Source organism: Thalia democratica, chromosome 6 (genome assembly GCF_965202585.1).
Source record: "Thalia democratica chromosome 6, ktThaDemo2.hap1.1, whole genome shotgun sequence".
NCBI lineage: Eukaryota > Metazoa > Chordata > Thaliacea > Salpida > Salpidae > Thalia > Thalia democratica.
In genome coordinates, this window is record NC_139170.1 from 48,423,644 (window position 1) to 48,443,799 (window position 20,156).

The 20,156-nt window shown below is 27.7% G+C and overlaps 1 protein-coding gene across 3 annotated transcripts; it reads left to right on the plus strand.

Annotated features, from left to right (window-relative positions):
* The first annotated feature begins 1,873 nt into the window (after window positions 1-1,873).
* On the plus strand, window positions 1,874-19,060 carry LOC145839568 (histone-lysine N-methyltransferase EZH1-like). 3 transcript variants are annotated; one of them, XM_082947179.1, is made up of 15 exons: window positions 1,874-1,926; window positions 4,036-4,107; window positions 5,311-5,462; window positions 6,995-7,037; window positions 7,766-7,995; window positions 10,771-10,930; window positions 11,172-11,367; window positions 12,023-12,237; window positions 12,819-13,056; window positions 13,325-13,503; window positions 13,929-14,124; window positions 15,554-15,621; window positions 16,263-16,370; window positions 18,109-18,164; window positions 18,645-19,060. In XM_082947179.1, the coding sequence occupies exons 2-15, from the start codon at window positions 4,096-4,098 to the stop codon at window positions 18,769-18,771; spliced, it is 1,980 nt and encodes a 659-aa protein (XP_082803305.1). In that variant the 5' UTR covers window positions 1,874-1,926; window positions 4,036-4,095; the 3' UTR covers window positions 18,772-19,060. The 3 variants fall into 3 exon arrangements, with proteins under 3 accessions (XP_082803305.1, XP_082803306.1, XP_082803307.1); XM_082947180.1 differs by lacking the exons at window positions 1,874-1,926; window positions 4,036-4,107; window positions 5,311-5,462 and adding an exon at window positions 5,916-5,978; XM_082947181.1 differs by lacking the exons at window positions 1,874-1,926; window positions 4,036-4,107; window positions 5,311-5,462 and adding an exon at window positions 6,248-6,289.
* The last annotated feature ends 1,096 nt before the right edge of the window (window positions 19,061-20,156 follow it).

Here is a 20,156-nt window from a genome sequence, read left to right on the forward strand (position 1 = left end):
TGAACAATTAAATTGCATTTTGGTTATATTTGCTAAGTTAATTTCATTTAAATTATTAAATCAAAAAAAGTAAAAGCAAATTTAGCACACTAATCTTACTTATTTGAAATTTATTAAAATCTTAAAGACAACAAGATTTATCAGAAACTTAAAACTATGTTAAAATTTCATTATATAAATCAAGCTTTCAGGATGTTTTACAATATTTAAGTAAAATATGTTAAACAATTAAAAAAATTTCGATGACAGATAAACTAAGTCTATTTATTAGTGTTTATTTTTGATTAAAAAACTTGTTAAAAATTTCAAAACTTTTGACTGATTTTTCTAGATTTAAAAATTTATAGCCAAATTAAAAAAAAAAGTTAGAACTTGCTGTTTCATTATAGCTAACTAATCTTCTTTAGGAAAGTAAATACTTTTTTTTTGATATTAGCATAGTATGTGTATGGTTTTTTAATTTTATAGTTTTTTAAACCTACATTTTAAAAATATAACATTAAAATCTATGTTTTTTCAATGCTATTGAATTTAAAATGTGTTTTAAAATAAATTTCTTATAGTTTTTTGAAAGTACCACTACCTGTGTAATAACTTAAAGAAATTAAAAAGTGTTCCATTTATATTTTTAAAACAATTTACATTGCCTTTAATTTAGAACTTTTCAGTACAAACTATTGAATTAGTATATAAAAATTTTAACTGTTTTTTAGAAACAGTCAGTTTGAAAATATTTTTCAAATATAAACATACAAAATGAAATTTGTAATTGCTAAGTTTTTCAAAAATTAAAATCAACTAAAAAAAGTTAATGATCATGTGGTTCAATTCTAATAACCTAAAGCTTTAAGAAATTATGTCTTGCATTATTCTAAAAATCTTGTAGAATTTTTATGATGGATAAAAAATTAGCACTTTATGACTAGAAATTATTATTTTTTAATAGTATTAAATAAAATAATCTTACATTACAGAAGTTTATAATCTAAGGAAAATTAGACTAAAATCTAATAAATAATCACTCAAACACAGCAGGAAAAGATAAATTTATGTTAAAAAAGTTTTTTTTACTGTTTTAGTTTACTTTTTCTATAAGAAACCAACTAAACTTTTCAACTTTAATCCCTTATATATCATCGTTCATAAGTTTTTTAAAGTGGCAAAAACAACTTGTATCTTGGTAAAAAATATGCAAAATTAAGTTGAATTTTAAAAAAATTGCTATACTACTCATGGCCTTGAAAGAGTGATCCTAGTAGAGTTTATAATTTTTTAGTAAAAATACATTTAATATGATTTTTATTTGAACTTTTTTATTCAGTCTTCTAACATTTTCATTTATGACAATATTTTACAAAATAACTCAAAATAGTTTTCTTAATATAATTTTTTTACTACTATATTTTTCAACTAACATATACATTTTTAAAACGTTTTTGATTTAAAACTTTTTATATGACACGTAATTACTATGCTTGCAAAATAAAAACTTCAAGAAGTATATTTGTTTTTGAGCATCAAAAGTTTCAAAATGGACAGTAGTTTTGCTTATTACTGTTTTCTGAGTTTTTTTTTTCATTTTATTTTTTTACCTTGTATTGTTTTCACATCTTGCTTTGTCAAAATTTGAAAATGAAAAAAAGTTGAAATGCTTTTTGATTTAAAACTGTTATATAACATGTAAGATACTAAAACTTCATGCCCTATAATGTGAGTATAACTCTTCCAGCTCACCAAGAACTTAAAGAGCAGCAAAGTAGCTATGTGTTTAAGTGTTTACACTTTTTGATAAGTTTTTCTCAGTTTTAAACTTGTTTTATTTCCAGATCTTGCCTGGTCAAAAGCAGTGTTCACTCTTACAGGGATCAAGTTGTGCCTCTGAAATTACTGAAAAAAGTTCCTTGCCTGCCAGCTTGCTTTTCATGGGTTGGTTTTTTGTAAATTATTATTTTTTAGTCAGCTTGAAAATTTAATTTAAGTTGTTAGAAAACTTTAACTTAACAGTTTTTATCATTAATTTTAACTTTTTGTACTCAAAATTTTAATTTTTAGCAGAGTTGCAACGCACTCAGATTACTTTGGATAACTCAGGCCAGTTTAAAAGTTTTTGAACTACTCAGGCTTATTTTTTTGTATATCCATACTTAGGCTAGTTTGAATATTTTATCTATATTTCAGGCTATTTTTATCAACTTTTAGTCTTGTTTTAACCTTTTTTGAGAAATTGTGCTATTATTTATTCTTTCTGTTATTATTTTGATAGTCTTAGATATTTAAGCTAAAGTAACATTTAAACTTTTTTTTTGACTCTATTTAATTGTTATTTTCAATTTTCTAACTATCTCAGACTAGCTTGATGTAATTTGGAAAGTTTTTGTCAATTAGGCTGGTTTTCTTGTCTCAAGGTAATCCAGTTATTTACGAACAGTTTCCTATTTTTATTACTAAAAAAGAACTTATTTTGTTTAACCAAATTTAATAGTGTAGAATAAATTAAAATATATTACTATCAACCAGAAATCATTAATTTTAGTAGACTTTATCTTTTAGTTTATTATTTAACTCACTTATATGTTTCACAGGACTTATTAATTTAATTTTGTTTTATTAGATGTGAAATCTAATTCATATATAGACTGTTTTAATTCTACCAGGGTTGCCACACACTCAGGGAACTCAGGGAATCTCAGGGAATTTTCAAACTGTAGAAAATCTCAGGGAAACTCAGGGAATTTTAGAATTTTTCTTTTAACTCAGGGAAGTTTTGATTTTTTCTCTAAATTTCAGGGAAGTTTTTGAAAATCTCAGGGAAATTTTTTTCTAGATCTAGAATGAGGTTTAGTTAATCCAGTTTCAATATTTTGTTCAAAAGTAGTAATTTTTATTATTTAAGTGGTTATTTAGAATTTTTTTAGCCTTGCGGCTAGTTCTTCAATATTCTAAGTACATATAAACATTGTAGTTTTTTTAAGTTTTAAATTTATATTTACTTAAGTAAAATCAAACAGTTTAGAGAAATGAAAGTTGTTTTTAACTATTCATTGAAAAGTAATATAAAACAAAGTAAAATACTTAAAAAACAGTATTAAGATTTTTTATTAGGTAATGTGAAATTGTTTTAAAATCAAAATTATGTTTTCAGTTATTTAAAATAGATTGTGTATGAACATCTAAAAGACATAAAAAAAAAATTAATTTTAGATTATTTTGTATCAGTTGTTAGGTATTAAGTTGTACTTTGATATGAGATATTTCTTTAGCTAATTCTTTAAACTTTCTTTTTGCAGGTTTTTTTACAATAATGTTAAGCTTTTAAGTTTTATTTACTGCATTCAGAACAGTTGCTAGGAAAGACATACAAGTCATAATGAAGTTATTATGTATGCATTAAAGTGAGTTGTTCATGTGAAATTATTATTATAGTATAATTAAATTTTGTCAATAAAAATGTCAAACAAATTAAACTTTATTCTTTTATGTAGAAAGTTAACTAACAATTTTACACAAAGTTGTGCAAAAATTTAGTTTTTAATTTTTAATTGGTTTAAACTTTTTAAGATTGAGTTTTTGAAAACAGTTTTTTTCATAAATTTAATGCAGAAGCATACACATACATCCTTCCTTTTATTATTAAAGAAGAAAAATGAGAATGAGGTATTAATAAATTGTGTTAGAAGAGAAAATTTTTTTTTTAAGATTTGAAAAATACTCAGGGAAACTCAGGGAATTTTAAGGTTACTCAAGGAAATTCTTGGTCACTCAGGGAAGATTTTTTGGCTCAAAGAGTGGCAACCCTGTTCTACATAAAAAGCTGTTAGTAGATAGGATTTTATTTTTGATAACCTCAAACTTATTTTTTACTGGTTGTAATAACACATATAATAATAAAATTTTGTTTTGCAATAGTTTTAATTTAATTAAATTGTTTTTTTTTTTCGTTCAAAAGTGTTTCAATAAACTGTGTATATCAGAAAACTTTAAATGAGTAGTCTTGAAACTGCAGTAACTTTATTAACTCACTTATTATTATTTTAGGCTCCAGTAACTCAAAATTTCACAGTCGACGACGAAACAACCCTTCAAAATCTTCCCTACATGGGAGACGATGTTAGTAATTTTTATAAGTTTTTTATTTATAAGCTGTTGCAGTAATTTTTCTCATTCCGCCGTATATAAGAGACATTATTTTAGATATATATTTAAATTTTCTAAGTTTTGTGGTTTTTAATTTAGTAAATTTTTAAATATTTTTCTACATTTGAGGCAATGTAAATAACATCATAAAACAATATTTATTTTTCCTAGTACAAGATCTGCCTTTATAATTATTGATGTGAGTTATGTATTTCATTATACTTTAATTTTATTTAGTATTTTAAGATAGATTGTAAGAATTCTTGTTTTTCTCTAAAAATTATTGGAACGAATTCACTATTTTTTTTGTGCAAACCCTTGAAAAGTTCTTATTTCACAAGTTTGAGAATCAACTTCATTTGAATATGTTATTGTATTGTTGTTTTTAATGCAAAAATTTAGTTTTTCTAGGTACTATATTAATAAGATTATTAATAAGTAAAATGATTTTGATTTCAGCTGAACTTGTTTCATCGTAAATTAAGTAGTTGGATAAGTTTTGTTTTAAATTTTATTTAGGCTATTACAATCAGTTAAGCGAGTCTTATTTTACCACATAACTTTATTTCAATTTCAATTCAGTTTTATTCGATAAAATACAATTTTTGACAAGACTTCCTTGAAACTTACTCGAATAAGATTTAAAAAATAAAATGTTTTTTTTAATAAGTTTTGAACGTTTTTATATTTTTCTGAGCCATTAAATGCACTTATTTTCCAAAATTTTAAAAGTTTGGAAAAAGAACTGCACTCATTGATAAAAAAATTGTTACCTACTATTTTCAAACACAATTCTGCTTATTTGAACGATTTCTTTTTGTTTATTTTTTAAAAGTATTTCATTACAGAATTATGCTGATTTGAACAATTTTTATAACGCACATAAACAAAAAATGTTACATAATATTTTTTATTTTGTTAACAAAAAAGTTTAGCTGGTTTGGTTTTTGTTTTGTTTAGTTTGTATTATAATGATATTAATCATTGTCTTAAAAGAACTCTGCAGATTTGAACTTCTGTTTTAATTTATTTTTTATTTTAAATACTTTTATACAGAACTCTGCAGATTTGAACTTCTGTTTTAATTTTTTATTTTAATTTTAAAAACTTTTATACAGGACTGTGAAGATTTGAAATTCTGTTTAATTTTTATTTTAAATTAAATACTTTATACAGAACTCTGCAGATTTGAACGAGTTCTACAACGAGTTGGTGAAATCGGTGTACGAGGGTAAGGTCCACGGGGAGGGAGACGAAACCAATTTCATAGGGGACGATATGCTAGTTGACATGGTAACCAGGTTGCATGACGACCTCAAGCAGCATCTGTTAGTTTGTGTTTGGGGGATTTTATTGGGGAACTAATTTCATAGGGGACGATATGCTAGTTGACATGGTAACCAGGTTGCATGACGACCTCAAGCAGCATCTGTTAGTTTGTGTTTGGGGGATTTTATTGGGGAACTAATTTCATAGGGGACGATATGCTAGTTGACATGGTAACCGGGTTGCATGACGACCTCAAGAAGCATCTGTTAGTTTGTGTTTGGAGGATTTTATTGGGGAACTAATTTCATAGGGGACGATATGCTAGTTGACATGGTAACCGGGTTGCATGACGACCTCAAGCAGCATCTGTTAGCTTGTGTTTGGGGGATTTTATTTGGGAAACTAGTTTCATAGGGGACGATATGCTAGTTGACATGGTAACCAGGTTGCATGACGACCTCAAGCAGCATCTGTTAGTTTGTGTTTGGGGGATTTTATTGGGAAACCAATTTCATAGGGGACGATATGCTAGTTGACATGGTAACCAGGTTGCATGACGACCTCAAGCAGCATCTGTTAGTTTGTGTTTGGGGGATTTTATTGGGGAACTAATTTCATAGGGGACGATATGCTAGTTGACATGGTAACCGGGTTGCATGACGACCTCAAGCAGCATCTGTTAGTTTGTGTTTGGGGGATTTTATTTGGGAAACTAGTTTTATGGGGGACTACATGCTAGTTGACATGGTAACCGGGTTGCATGACGACCTCAAGCAGCATCTGTTAGTTTGTGTTTGGGGGATTTTATTTGGGAAACTAGTTTTATGGGGGACTACATGCTAGTTGACATGGTAACCAGGTTGCATGACGACCTCAAGCAGCATCTGTTAGTTTGTATTTGGGGGATTTTATTTGGGAAAAATTCTATTTTCGGTTGAAGTCTCAGTTATATTGAATTGTTCGAAAGTTTTCTGTCCTCCAAATTTAGTGTATGCCCCATTTACAATTTACTTGGGGTTTTTTAGAGAAACGTTTGTTTGGGATTTTGTATGGGAAAACTTTAATTGATTATTTAATTTTTTTTGATGTTGGGTAAAAGTAATAATTATACAAGTTACCTTTTGCATAAATCTCAAGATTATGTTTAATATTGAAACTTGTTGAGATACATGTATTTTTAAGATTTAATTTATTTATGAGCAACTTTTAAAAGTATATATCTTTCTGTGCTTTTTAAATTAAATACTTTGAGTGCTGATCTTATTTTATTCAAGTTTCGATGTTTTCTACTTCAACTACTTGCGTAACACAACTCAAAAAATTTTCACTTTTTGATCAAAGTGATTTGCATTATTATCATGTTTATTTTTTTCCTAAAAACAGCTAAAAACTTATAGACTGATATTGTTAGAGTAAATTTTATAAAATTTCAATATTTGCAATAAATGTTTATCTCGTTACAAACTAATTTTAGTATTCGTTTTCAGACAGTTATTTTGTCTGAAAATTATTATCACTGTTTAATATTGTCTATAAAAATAATCAAGATAAAATTTAATAAATCATTAAAATTAAATTTATTAATTTGCAGGAGAGCTGGAGCAATCAGGAAAGGAAACCCTCTCACTTCTGAGGTAATTTTTAAAAAAATTTGCTTTTTACATTTATTATTTACTAAGTAAATATTTTCATTGTTTTTATATCTCACTTTGTTTTGTTAGTTATTTAGTAATCGTTTTTTTTATTTTTTTTCACCCTTTGATCCAAATAAAAAAAATTACCGGGAAAAAATGTATGCTAAGTTTAGGATGATAGTTTTTTTTTGTATTTGATTTTTACTTTAAAACTAAAATGTGTATCATTTTACTTTAAATTTTTGTAAACTAAGTTATTTATATCACGAAAGCACTATATGCTCATAAGAATTAAATATCTTTAAATCAAATATATATTTAAAGTAAATGAATGAACCTATTTTTCACATTCTAAAAAACCTTAAAAATCATGCATTCATAAAACAAATTTAATTTAAAAATACATTTTATATTTTAAACAATGTTTTATGCAAAAAATTTATAATTTAGTAAGAAGTTAAAGCCTTTCAGTCAATGAATGAACTTATTTTTTCTATATATTAAAAGCTGTAAAAATAAGTTCATTAATAGTTAGATGTTGATAGTTAGAACACTTTCTTAAGTAATATTTTACATTAGAAATATATAATTGATTATTGCTTACATAAAGACCACATTCCACCAGGTCAAGCTTATCACATTATATTAAAAATTAACTAAAATCAAACACACCTATATATATATATATATATATATATTGTTAAATAATAATAAACAAAAATAATCAGGAGGACGATGTCCCGCCGAACCAGGTCTTCCAGGTCCTGTCCCAGTTCAGCCCGGACAAGGGCACGCCGCAGGAGATCAGAGCCAAGTGGCTGCAGCTGTCGCTGGAGAAGGACCCGAGTTCGAACGTTAGGCCGGAGACGTCGGTGACTCCCAACATGGACGGGCCGGAAGCGAGGAGCGTGTCCAGGAAGCGGGCCATGAACTCGTACCACGAACTGTTTTGCAGGAGGTATTTATTACAATTTGAATATATATTATTTTATATTATAAGATGTATGTTATTAATATTATTAATATTTATAAAATCGGTTGGTGCCAAGGTGAAAGCTTCTTTAAATCATCTAAAATTTTGTACACAGTGTATTTATGATATTTCCGAAAAATAAAAAAAATTCAGTCGGAGATCAAAAGTAGCTGTAAAAATAAGCACTCTAATGTATATAGTAGTAAGGTAAGTGTCAAAATGCACGAGGGGTCACTTTTGCCGGTTTGAAAATTTTTATCATTTATCTTTATTTTTTACTATCACATTTACACCTTACCCTTGGTCGGTGACGTTTTTTTCTTCTATTTTTTTTTACTATTACTGTTACCCTAACCTATCTTGGGTTTTTTCTTATTTTAATTAATAGTTTTTTAATTTTTGTTTTATTTTTACATTCACTGTTCCCCTCAACTTAACCCTTGGTCGGTAATTTATTTACTATTTTTACTTTTTTTTTTCATTTAATTTTTTCTATCACTGCTACCCTAGCCCTTTTCCTTGGTTGGTAATTTTTTATTAATTATTATTTTTCTCGTGTAAAAGTGTCTTCGTGCACATTTCAGTATTTTATACATATTCAGTTATTTTGTTTAAAAATTGAGATTTCTTTATTTTTTGTTTACAATGAATAATACTTATTCATTAAATTTTTATGAAGTTTTTAATGTATTAAGTAATTTTAAGTATTCATTTTAATGGCTTTGTAGAAAGTTTTTTGTTTTATTAACTTTTTTAAATGTAAGATTGTAAACAATATTAGCAGTACTTAAAGAAATAAACTCCTAACGTGAATTGTACTGCAAAACATTTGGTTTTTAGTGCGATAAAATAAACTACAAAAAAAGTAAATTTACTCACATGAGTTATTTCAAAGAAAGTTGTTGTTGTGTATTGAATTAAAAAAAAAGTAAATTGCTAAAATTTTTATTAAAAACAATTCACCTCTACTCCTTAAAATAAACACTAAAACTTCTTTAATTGTATTTTTTTACTGAAAAGTTAACGATTTACATGCTGATTTTTTTTGTAAATAGGATAATCAAAATAACCATCAAAATAAACTGTTAGTTTTCATTGCTTTATAGATATATTTAAGTATTTATTAATTAATAAAATTTAGTATCCAGACCAACTTTATTTAGACATTAAATATTTTATTAATATATCATATTGATAGAATTACTTATCATTATAGCTTTAACGTTTTAATTTATATTTTTTGATTAGTTAATCCTAATTTTTATATAGTGCAATAAAAATGGTTTTATAAGATAGTTTTTTTTTTTTTTCACATTGTACCTTTTCTTCATGTAGTTTAATATTTTATACTCTTGTGCTTAATCAAAAACTCTAAACATATGTTTTCTTTATTGTCTAATATTTTGTATGTTAAATATATGCACCGGGCTTCTACTTGGGAATTTACTTTCAAATTAAACACATGCTAGGGTTGACACGAAGTCAGGAAAATTATTAAAAAAAGACAAATATTAGAAAAGGAGTTTTTGAAAAAAAAGTCAGGAAATTTGATGTAAACAACAGCTTAAAAATAACTTTATCATCACTTTAAATTTTATTTTCCAATGTTATTTCCTCTAAAATTTTTCTTTTGCAATTCGCCTTTTTTCAGGATCTGATTGAACTTTTTGAATCAACTAAAATCTTTCAAGTCTTTGGTTATGTATTTTTGAATCGTTTTTTATTAGAATTCGGTTTGGAAAGGTCGGGAAATGTTTTCCACATCGATCTGTTAAACGCACACATGCGTTATAAATCAATAAGCTCATTTTTACTCACACGTTACAAGCTGCGTCGTAAATGTCACGCGGTAAACGATTTACAGCTGTTTTTGGAGAATATGCCATATGTTTGCATTATGAGTGGCAATGCTAGATGTTATATATAAATTATTATGGTGAATATTTTAAAAATTTTCAAGATGTGTACGACAATTCAAGATATTAAAAGTAAAAAATAATTATCTGTTACATGCTTGTTGTATATATCATATGTGTCAACTGGTAATTATTAAATAAATAATGTATGGTTAGCAGTTATATTACAATTTGTAGTTATTTTAAGAACTGATTTCTGAAAACAAAAATAACAATACTGGAATTGGTTGATTTTATATTTGTAACAAATTTAAAACGCTTTAAATTTTGTGCAAAAACATGAATTTACAACGATTGTTAAACTTTAACTTTTTTATTTTTATAACTAACCTAACTGTTTCGTAAAAATGAAACTTATTTTATTAAAACATTAATAAATATGATTCAGATGCAATACTTCTTGGCAAATTAATGAATCTTTTTATAAAAACTATGAAAGAAAGTGCATTTGAGGAAAAAATCTGATTTGTTTAATTGTTTTTTATGAATTTAACTTTGATTAAATTTCACAAAATATCATATATAGCATGCTATTGATTGTTAACATGTGCTCCATTAAAAAAAAAACTTTTATTTTTTGTAAAACTATTCCACGTATGTTGCAATTTATATCTTACTCGATTTATTATCAGGAATCTTTCAAATTTGATTTAAATTATTTGTAATTTCTTTCATATTTTATTAAAATTATTTTGATTTTTTTTCTCATTTTGATTCTCAATTTTTACAGATTTATTTTTGCATTCGCAAGTTTTTTCGACTTCACTCAATTTATCTGCAAAATTCTCTTTCACATATTTTTCATTATTCTCACATTTTGTTGTTATATATTATTACATCACAGATGTTACAAATTCGACTGTCTTCAGCACGAAACCAGGTGCCAACCGAACTTGAAGCAGTCCAGGAAACGAATGACAGACGTCCAGCCCCCAACAGCGCCCACTAGCGTTTGTGGCGACGAATGTTTTTTAACACTGGACGGCGTGCCTGAGTTCTTCAATGTTTGTTTGATATATTAGCAACTTTTTAATGTATTATTTTGTTTACGGCTTTCTTAAATTACTGTTTTTAGTGTTTGTTTATTGAAATTTGTTATTAGTTTGATAGATGCAATTTTTCGCCATACCGCTAGTTTTACTATCAAATAATGTTTTGGTTTTAAAAAATACAAATATTTTTCAACATTCAAAACTGGATCGGAAAGCTGTAGTACTTTTTTTTTTAATTTAAACTAATTACCAGCACCACAAGAAGCGCCTGCAGAAGTCCATCTACCGCCACAAGCCGTGGATGCTGAAGAACGCCAACAGGAACTGTGACGTCATAAACCGCGACGTGACGACGAGCAGCCGTGACGTCACGCCCACGAGGAGCGCCACGACGACGCCTAGCGGAAGCGAAAACGAGAGCGGCACCAACAACAGCAACGACGTCAAAAGTTGTTTTTTTGTTGAAATTTTTAATCAGTTTGAAAATTTGATCAAAAATTTTGTTCAAAGTGTTTGTGTACTTTAGGCAATTTGATGGCTATGGAAAAATTTTAACAAATTTATGATTGAGCTTTTAATAGGATATGTCTTAAAAACTATGAAGCTTAAATAATTCAGATAAAGTTAATGTTTACGAAATATTCTTCATATTGCTCAGTATACTTTTTCTTTAATCAAGCAGGGTTGCCACTTTGCCTGGAAACCTGCAATTTGACAATTTAGGCAAAAAAAACCCTGGAATTTTTAACATTTAAGTCGTAAAATTTTTATTTGACACAAAAAATCTATCATATAGATTAAATATTTTGTCATAATCCAAATTTTTTTAAACTAAAAAACACATTTAAAGTAGCTTAATAGTATCTTTTCAATGTTTTTATGCTATATAAGACAGTTGCTTACCTTTAACTTTGCTTTAAACTGTAAATAGACCCAAAAATGTCTACTTTTAAAAACCTGGAGGAAATTTGGAAAACCTGGAAAAAATTTGGAAAATGGCAACCCCGATAAAGTAACATTGACAAGTTTCTGAGCGTATCATTATTATTTATTATATGTTTATATATATATATATAGAATATTAAATATTCATTCAATCATCAGGCTCGTCATTGGAAACGGACACGGAGTCGTCCGCGTCGCAGTCGTCCCTCCAAACCCACAATATGACGTCACAGGACCTGCCACGTGACCTGCTTGCGAAGGCGCGCGATTGGCCGAACAGGATGCAGTCCTTGTACAGGGTCTACTGTGACGTGTACCCGCTGAACTATTGCGTCATAAGCCAGCTGATGGGGGGAGAAATTTCCTGCAAGGAGGTTTGTGTGTTTGTTTGTTTTACATATTTGTAAGATAATACAAATATATATATTTCCAATATGTATAATGTTGTAAGTTGTTGGTCATAAAAGTATATCAAAGAGAGATTTGTTAGTTTTTCAAAGCCTGTGTGATTCTCTCAGGCTTGCCACAAAAACTGGAAACCTGGAGAAACATGGAATTTTAATGAATTTTTGCATTAAATAGAAAAGTTTTGATTTGACACGAAAAATACATCTTTAGATAGTTTAATTTTATCATCGTTATTATTAAATAACTCTTTACAGTATATTTTTTATGTTGTTGTAATACTTAAGTAAGTTTTTAACCTTAAACTTGTGTTTAAACTAAAAATAAACCCGAAAACGTGTACTTTTAAAAACCTGGAAGAAATTCAGAAAAAATGAAAAACAATTCTCTAAAACCAAGTCATGATTTTTTGAAGGTCTTCTAAGAGTGACATCTAAAAAATTGAAAGGCTGATATGAATTAATGCAGGTATATGATTAAAGACTAAAAAGAATAACATTAACAAATAAATTGAAATTGTTCTAAAAATTACAAAAATCTAATTTTTTAGACGTTCGCTTTCTCCCTGCTGGACCGCGATCGCCTCATGACGTCATCGCACAACAGCGGTGACGCAACTGACAAGGGGGACTTCCCCGACAAGGGCAAGGACCCTTTGGACATCGAACTTTCCCCGCCGAAGAAGAAGAAGAACAAGAAGTCCCGGATGTCGCAGATGAAGAGGCAGATGCAGCGCAAGAGGGAGAAAAGCGATGTGACGTCACACTACCACCCCTGCGAGTGCTCCAGTTAGTCGGGATTTCAATAATTCTTTTTTAATAATTTTAATAATTAATCAGTTGTAGTAGATTTAGCGATCTTTTCTATTGTATTACAGAGGTTTCTAGTTTATATTTCATTTATGCTTATTCTCAAATTTGGATTTTTTTAAATTGAGCTGCAGATATTGCATTTTTTATTTTTTTCAAAATAATCTCAGCCTGAGAACTGTAGTAATTGATTTAAAACCAAAAGAACAAAAACATGACTTTCATATTTTACAAACGATGACAACAGGCAAGGGTTGCGATGACAACTGCAACTGCGTGAGGGAAGGAACGTTCTGCGAGAAGTTCTGCTTGTGCCCGTCGGACTGCACGAACCGGTTCCTCGGGTGCAAGTGCAAGTCCCACTGTCAGACCAAAGTGTGCCCCTGCTTCCTCGCTGCCCGGGAGTGCGACCCGGACATCTGCTCGGTTGGTTGAATTTTGTGAATGTTGAATGATTTTTAAAACCCGATATTGGCTTGGTTGGAGAGGGTCCGATTTTAAAGCAAAGGTGTTTCCCCTAATATTTGCTGAATCATCAATTATTATTTTTTTTTTTTTATTTATACCCTTAACCCTAACCCACCTTACCAAAACATATTAAAAACTAATTAAAACATAAAATTTTTATAGTTTTTTTTATGATGACTCAGCAAATATTGGGGGATTTTCGTCACATCAAGAAAAGGACTCAGTAAGAGATGTGGACGTTTAAAAAGTTTTTAACTTTAAATATAAAATAAGCTTTTAAACGCTTTAAAGTTGAACAAAACCCTGAAAGTAAACACTAATCTTTAAATTAGCATGTTTTCCATTAAAAAAAAAATTGTTTATTGTGAAAATGTTTCCAACAGTGCGGCGCGGACCACTTCACCCCGCAACTGAATTCCGTGTTGAAGGGCGAAACCGGTCAGCTGGTCCAGTCGAAGTGCCGCAACGTGGCGATACAGAGGGGGCAGCACAAACATCTGTTGATGGCCCCCTCCGACATTTCCGGGTGGGGAATCTTCATCAAGGAGCCGGTGCACAACAAGATGGAGTTCATTTCAGGTTGGGGAGTTTTTCGCGGGCGAATGTTTTGTTGGGGCTTTTGTTTTTAGGGGAAGTTTCACAAAGGAACCAGTTGCACAATAAAATTAGATTTGTTTCTGCTTTTTTTTTAATAATTTTTTTAGTTTTTTATTTTTTTCAATTTTTAGTGGAATTTTCTTGAAGGAGACAGAGCACAATAGAATAAAGTTTATTTCAGGCCAGGAGCTTTTAAAAACTATAAGGGTAATCTTTTTTTGGGGTTTTTAATAGTATATAGGGTTTTTTTTTTATTACAGAGCCAGTGCATAACAAAATTGAGTTTATTTCAGGTTAGGGATTTTGTTCGTTAATATTTTCTTAGGGTTTTTGTATATTTTATTTATAGAGAAATCTTCATAAAGGGACCCGTGCACAATAAGATTGAGTTTATTTCAGGTTAGGGGATTTTTTGGTGAATGTGTTAAATTTTAAGGCAGTTCATTAAGGTTGTGTTTTTCTTGATCAGGAACCAATTTATGACCTGGTCTTAAATATCTACTTATGGTTCGTGTTTTATAACTCCTTGTTTGATATTTTCAAAAATTATCAATAACAAAACTAAATGAATTAAAAGGTTTGTCATATGATACATTGGAATTCTATCAGACTCATGGTATGAGGACGTAATTAACAAACAAACTATTTTTAAATTACAATACGACAAAAGTGTTCATCTTCAGAAACTTAGAATACGGAGATCGCTTTCAGGATAATGATTTTTAATGGTTATTTTAAGTTAAATACTGTAAGCAGGAGCAAGGGCTATCTTTGCAAAACTAAGAGTATGCATTGTCATTTTTGTTTTTTTAATGCAAAACTCAGGCTAGTCAAGAAATTCTCAAAAAAGCGTTCATCAAAGTTGTACGTTTTGTTTCAGATAATTATTTCTTTTGACATTGCGACGATTCTAATGTGCTCAATGTTAACTAACATTAAGTTCATCTCAGTTTTTAATTCTTACTTTTCTTTACAACTTCATTCTGAACTCGGGCGAGTTTTTTGGTCACTCTAAGTTGCCGCCTATTTTTTGGTTTCAATTGAATTTTAACTCGTGGTATCAGCTTGATACAAAACTCATAATCCGTTGTACTACATCAGGTTTCCCAAACTTTTTATCAAAAGGACCCCTTTAAAGAAATTGAGAAAGCTATGGCTCCCTGCAACACGATCACTCAAAAAACTACCATTGAAAACACCTAAGACCTTTTTTTTGCTCTTCATCGTATTTCCTGAATATCTAGTGTAAGTTTCAAATTGTGACCTCATGGCCCACTTTGTGAAACCCTGTAGTAAATAGTGTATCAGTTTTTTAAGACAATTTAATTCAAAGAAACATTGAACCATGCCATTTTTGTTTGTAAAGGTAAAGTACATTTTAGAAATAAACTAAATTAGTTTTGTTTTTTAGAATATTGCGGTGAACGGATCAGCCAGGATGAGGCGGATAGAAGGGGAAAAGTTTACGATAAAATTAAGGTAAGAATAAATAAAAGTTTACGATAAAAAATTTATAAAATAAAAGTTTGCGATAAAATTAAGGTAAATATAGATAAATAAAAGTTTATGATAAAATTAAGGTAAGAATAAAAAAAAATAAAAAGTTTACGATAAAATGATTGTAAAAATATTGAATATAAATAAAAAGTTAATGATAAAATTTAGGTAAATGAAAATAAAATGTTAATGATAAAATTAAGGTAAAAATATTGAAATAAATAAAAATCTTAAGATAAAATTAAGGTAAAAATAAAAAATAAAAAGTTATTGATAGTTTTAAGGTAAGTATAAATAAAATAAAAAGTTTATGGTGAAACTAAGGTAAAAACATTGAAATAAATAAAATAAAAAGTTTACGATAAAATTAAGGTAAATAGAAATATAAAACGTTTGTGATAAAATTAAGGTAAAAATATAAAGTATATTAAAATTTGTATAATTAAGAGTATACCATAAAACAAAGTACGAAATATTAAAATCACTAAAATAAGAAACTTACGATAAAATTAAAGTAAAAACTATGAAATTAAATATATGTTAAAAATAAGCTAAAATCGTTAAATAAATAAAAAGTTACCTTTAAGTAAAAATATAAAAGTTTAAAAAAGTAAAAAATTAAGGTATCATTTTTGTTCAACCTGAACAAGGATTATGTGGTAGATGCGACGAGGAAGGGGAATAAAATCAGGTTCGCCAACCACTCAATAAATCCCAATTGCTGCGCCAAGGTTGGTTTTAGTTTGACAAATATTATTTTTTATTTTATAAATAAATTTTATTTATATTAATTTGCAAACCATTCAATAAATCCTAATTGGTAAGCCAGGGTGAGTTTTATTTATTAAATATTGTTTTATTTTATGATAATTTGCGACCAACTCAATAAAGTGAGCTTTTATTTGGATAAATATTATTTGTGTTTTATATCTGACTATTTTATTTGTTTTGAATACTACTTTTACCATTCAACAAACCCTGGTTGTTGCGCTTAGGTGAGCTTTAATAATAAAGTTTTTTTTTGATTTTATGTGTTTATTTAGTATAAAACAATCACTGATTTCACATATGAAAATGTATTTGGTTTATTCAGTGTTGCCACAAGGTCAGGAAAAACTAAAAAAATGACAAAAGTTAGGAAAAGTCAGGAGAAATGGGGTTTTTTGAAAAAAAGTCAGGAAATTTTGACGAAGTTTAAAAAAAGTCAGATTTTGTCAGTTTAAATTTACAAAATTCCTTAAATTCCAAAGCCTTTAGATGGCAAAAATTTAATTAAAAATCCTTTAAAGTTAGACTAAAATTGCAAAGTTTTCTTAAAAATTTACAAAATTATATTTTCAATGCCTTCATCTGGTATAGTTTAATAAAATATCCTTAATAAATCTGCAAAATTTTTCTATTAACATATTGAACAACTACCCTAGTTGAACAAGCAGTTTTTGTAAGCTTTTTAGTATTGATGATCTGTAGCAAGTACACTTCCATATTGAAACTGTATATATACAAAAAAGTATATCTAGCATAATTTTAAAACCAAAGTGTTTTTTGTTTAAGTAAATAATTGAGTTCTTTACAGTTAAGTAGTTAGTTTTGTATTTTATGTAACAAGTTGATGTGTATACTTTATCTATATATAGTTTTTTCAAAGTTGTTTAAATTTTTGAAATTAGTTATAAAAGAGAGGGGACCAGATGAAGGAAACCATATTTTCATTAGATGAATAGGTTGAAGTGCTAATAAACATACGGAGAAAATAAATTTTAGTACATATAATAAAAAAAAACAGTGTTTCTTAACCTCTTTATTGTTTTAAGGTTTTTATTGTAAAAGTTCGTTATTGTTTTAAGATTTTAGTTGTGAAAGGTCGTTATTTCTTTAAGGTTTTTATTGTAAAAGTTTCTTATATGTCGTTTCGTTTATTTAGTTACATTTATGTTGGGAAATACTAAAAAATGGTGTCTTTTTTTAGACAAGCTGTGTTTATAAGGTAATAATACAAGTATTTTTCTGATAGAGCTGTTTATTACAAATACATCAATCATACACAGATGGTTCAAGTGATGTAATAGAAGATTGATGATTGAATTCAGCAAAAAAATTGTTGTTTTAACCTGTATTAAGATTAGATTGAAAGCTTTATATAGTTTTAAGTATTAGATTATGTATATTAAAATAAGTTTAAATTAAGAGATTGATTTAGAAAAGTCAGGAAAATTTTAGTAAAAAGTCAGGAAATTTTTCTCAGCTTGATCTGTGGCAACCATGTTTATTACTAGACTTGTTTATTATTTATCTTTTAATAATATTTTCTGTTCCTTTAAATGGTCTAGTCAAATATTTAAACACTGGAAGAAAAAACTCAAGTTTTTATCTCAAATTCTCTTAGTGTTCTTAATTTCACATTATTTTATTAACATTTAGCTTATTACTATTTCATCATTTATTTAATCTGATTTTTCTTTCCGCTAGGTGATGCGAGTGAACGGCGACGACAGGATCGGAATTTTCAGTAACCGGCCGATCAGGTTAATAAATATTAATTGATATATATATATATATATATATATTTATATTTAATTGATATATAAAAAATATTTATAAATAATCATATTATACCAATCAGGTTTAAATTAAATTAAGAATATTTTTATTTAAAAAAGAAGTGTTCATATTTTTGTTTATACTAAATTTTTAAACATTTATTTAAACTATTCAGGTTTGTATTGATAGATATAAATTAAATTCGAATTAAATCATAAATATTATTTTCATCAGGCCAGTTTTTACTGATAAGTGGTAATCATATTTTATACTTTATATAATATTTAAAAAACTAGTATTCATAAATTTAAAAATTTATATATAAAAATATATATTTATACCAAGTTAAGATTTAAATAATCCTATCATTTATTAATATGTTTTAGCAATGAATAAACGTTCTTGAGTAGCGTGAGTTTTTATTAATATATATTGTTTGCATTTAAAAATAAACAACCAATCAGAGCGGGGGAGGAACTTTTCTTCGATTACTCGTACAGTTCGTCCGACGCGGTCAAGTACGTCGGTATCGAGCGGGAAACCGTCGCAAGCGTCAGTGACTCCAACGGCGGCGGCAGTCACAAGTCGTAAAGAAAAAAAATTGGCGGGAGCCACAGGCCTTGAATTCGAGTTTAGTCTTTATCTTTGATGTTTAAGCAAATGATATACACCGTTCGGAAAAATTTAGTTTAAATTTTAAGTGAGTCAGTTGACTTTTAGTTAACTTGAAATATTTATCAGTACTTTTACATTTTATAGCGGAAGTCATAAACCTTTTAGTTAATAAATCATGAGATGATGTTAGAGGGCTTATTGAAAGTATTAATGTGCTTATTTGAAATTTTGAATTTAATTTTTTTTTTTCCTATTTTTTCACCTTTCACAGTATGAACCTTATTAATATATTTTATATTTCGTAAGTACGTTTTTGACATTGAAAAATTTCTGTTAAACTCTTGAGTTTTTTTACAAAAATGATAAAGTTAAGTAATGGTAAAAGGTTAGTAAATATGTATGGTCACATACACTTCAGTAGAAAATATGAAGATTTATTTTTCTATTGCTATGACAATTTTTAATGTTTTTCTTTGTAAAAATTAACATTTGAGGCCTTAGATAAATGTTATTTTGTTTGTTAACTTTGTGTATAGGTAATAGTGAATAAAATATGTTTTGTCTAAAAAAATTGTTTTTTTTTTGCTAAATTTTTCCTTAACTTTTAATAAGTACAGTTTAATAATGACTTAAACTGTTTTAAGTATACTTTTTGGTTGTATATAAAAAATTCACGGTAACTAACATTCAAAGCTTACAAATTGTAAAGTTTTAAAACATTTTAAAAGTATTGTTTGGTACAAATTTTCAATTTAAACACCTGGTTATAGTAGTAAAAAGACTAAACTACAGTATACATAATTTAGACATTATATTGAATTCAACCGTTTGACCTGTTTCTATTCAAAGCTTCTTATTGGAATATTTTTGTAAAAATCGTTTTAAAATATGTTTAAGTTTTATTGCATACAAAAAAAATGCACACAAAAAATATTTAAGATTTCGTAAATCAAAAATACTACTTTCGACTAAGTTATAGATATCAAATATGAAAAAAAACCTTGTTGTTATCAATGTTTTTCAATAGAAATTTTAATATATTTTCACTGCAACTTATCAGAAACTTACTGCAGACATTTGAAGTAAAACAACAGCTTTTTGACTAAAAACAATTAACTTTATGAAACTACTTAAGTAATTGGATTGCTGTAAAAAACTAATCAACAAAATTGTTTAATGTAAAATAGTAATTCACGCAAAAAACAAGCAATTTAAATAACGAAACAAAACCAAAACGTTTAACACAAACAAAGACACTTTTAAAGAAATAAAATAATCATTGAAACTTTTTTTAAATTAACCAAAGACACTTTTAAACAAATAAGGAAACCTTAGAGTCTTCCTGCTTACACAGTTCTGGT

Excerpts from the sequence above, each read along its gene's own strand:
- LOC145839568 (XM_082947179.1), top strand. Across the intron at positions 15,622-16,262 it reads AAGTTTACGATAAAATTAAG|GTATCATTTTTGTTCAACCT; the intron begins GTAAGAATAAAT and ends TAAAAAATTAAG. Across the intron at positions 16,371-18,108 it reads ATCCCAATTGCTGCGCCAAG|GTGATGCGAGTGAACGGCGA; the intron begins GTTGGTTTTAGT and ends TCTTTCCGCTAG.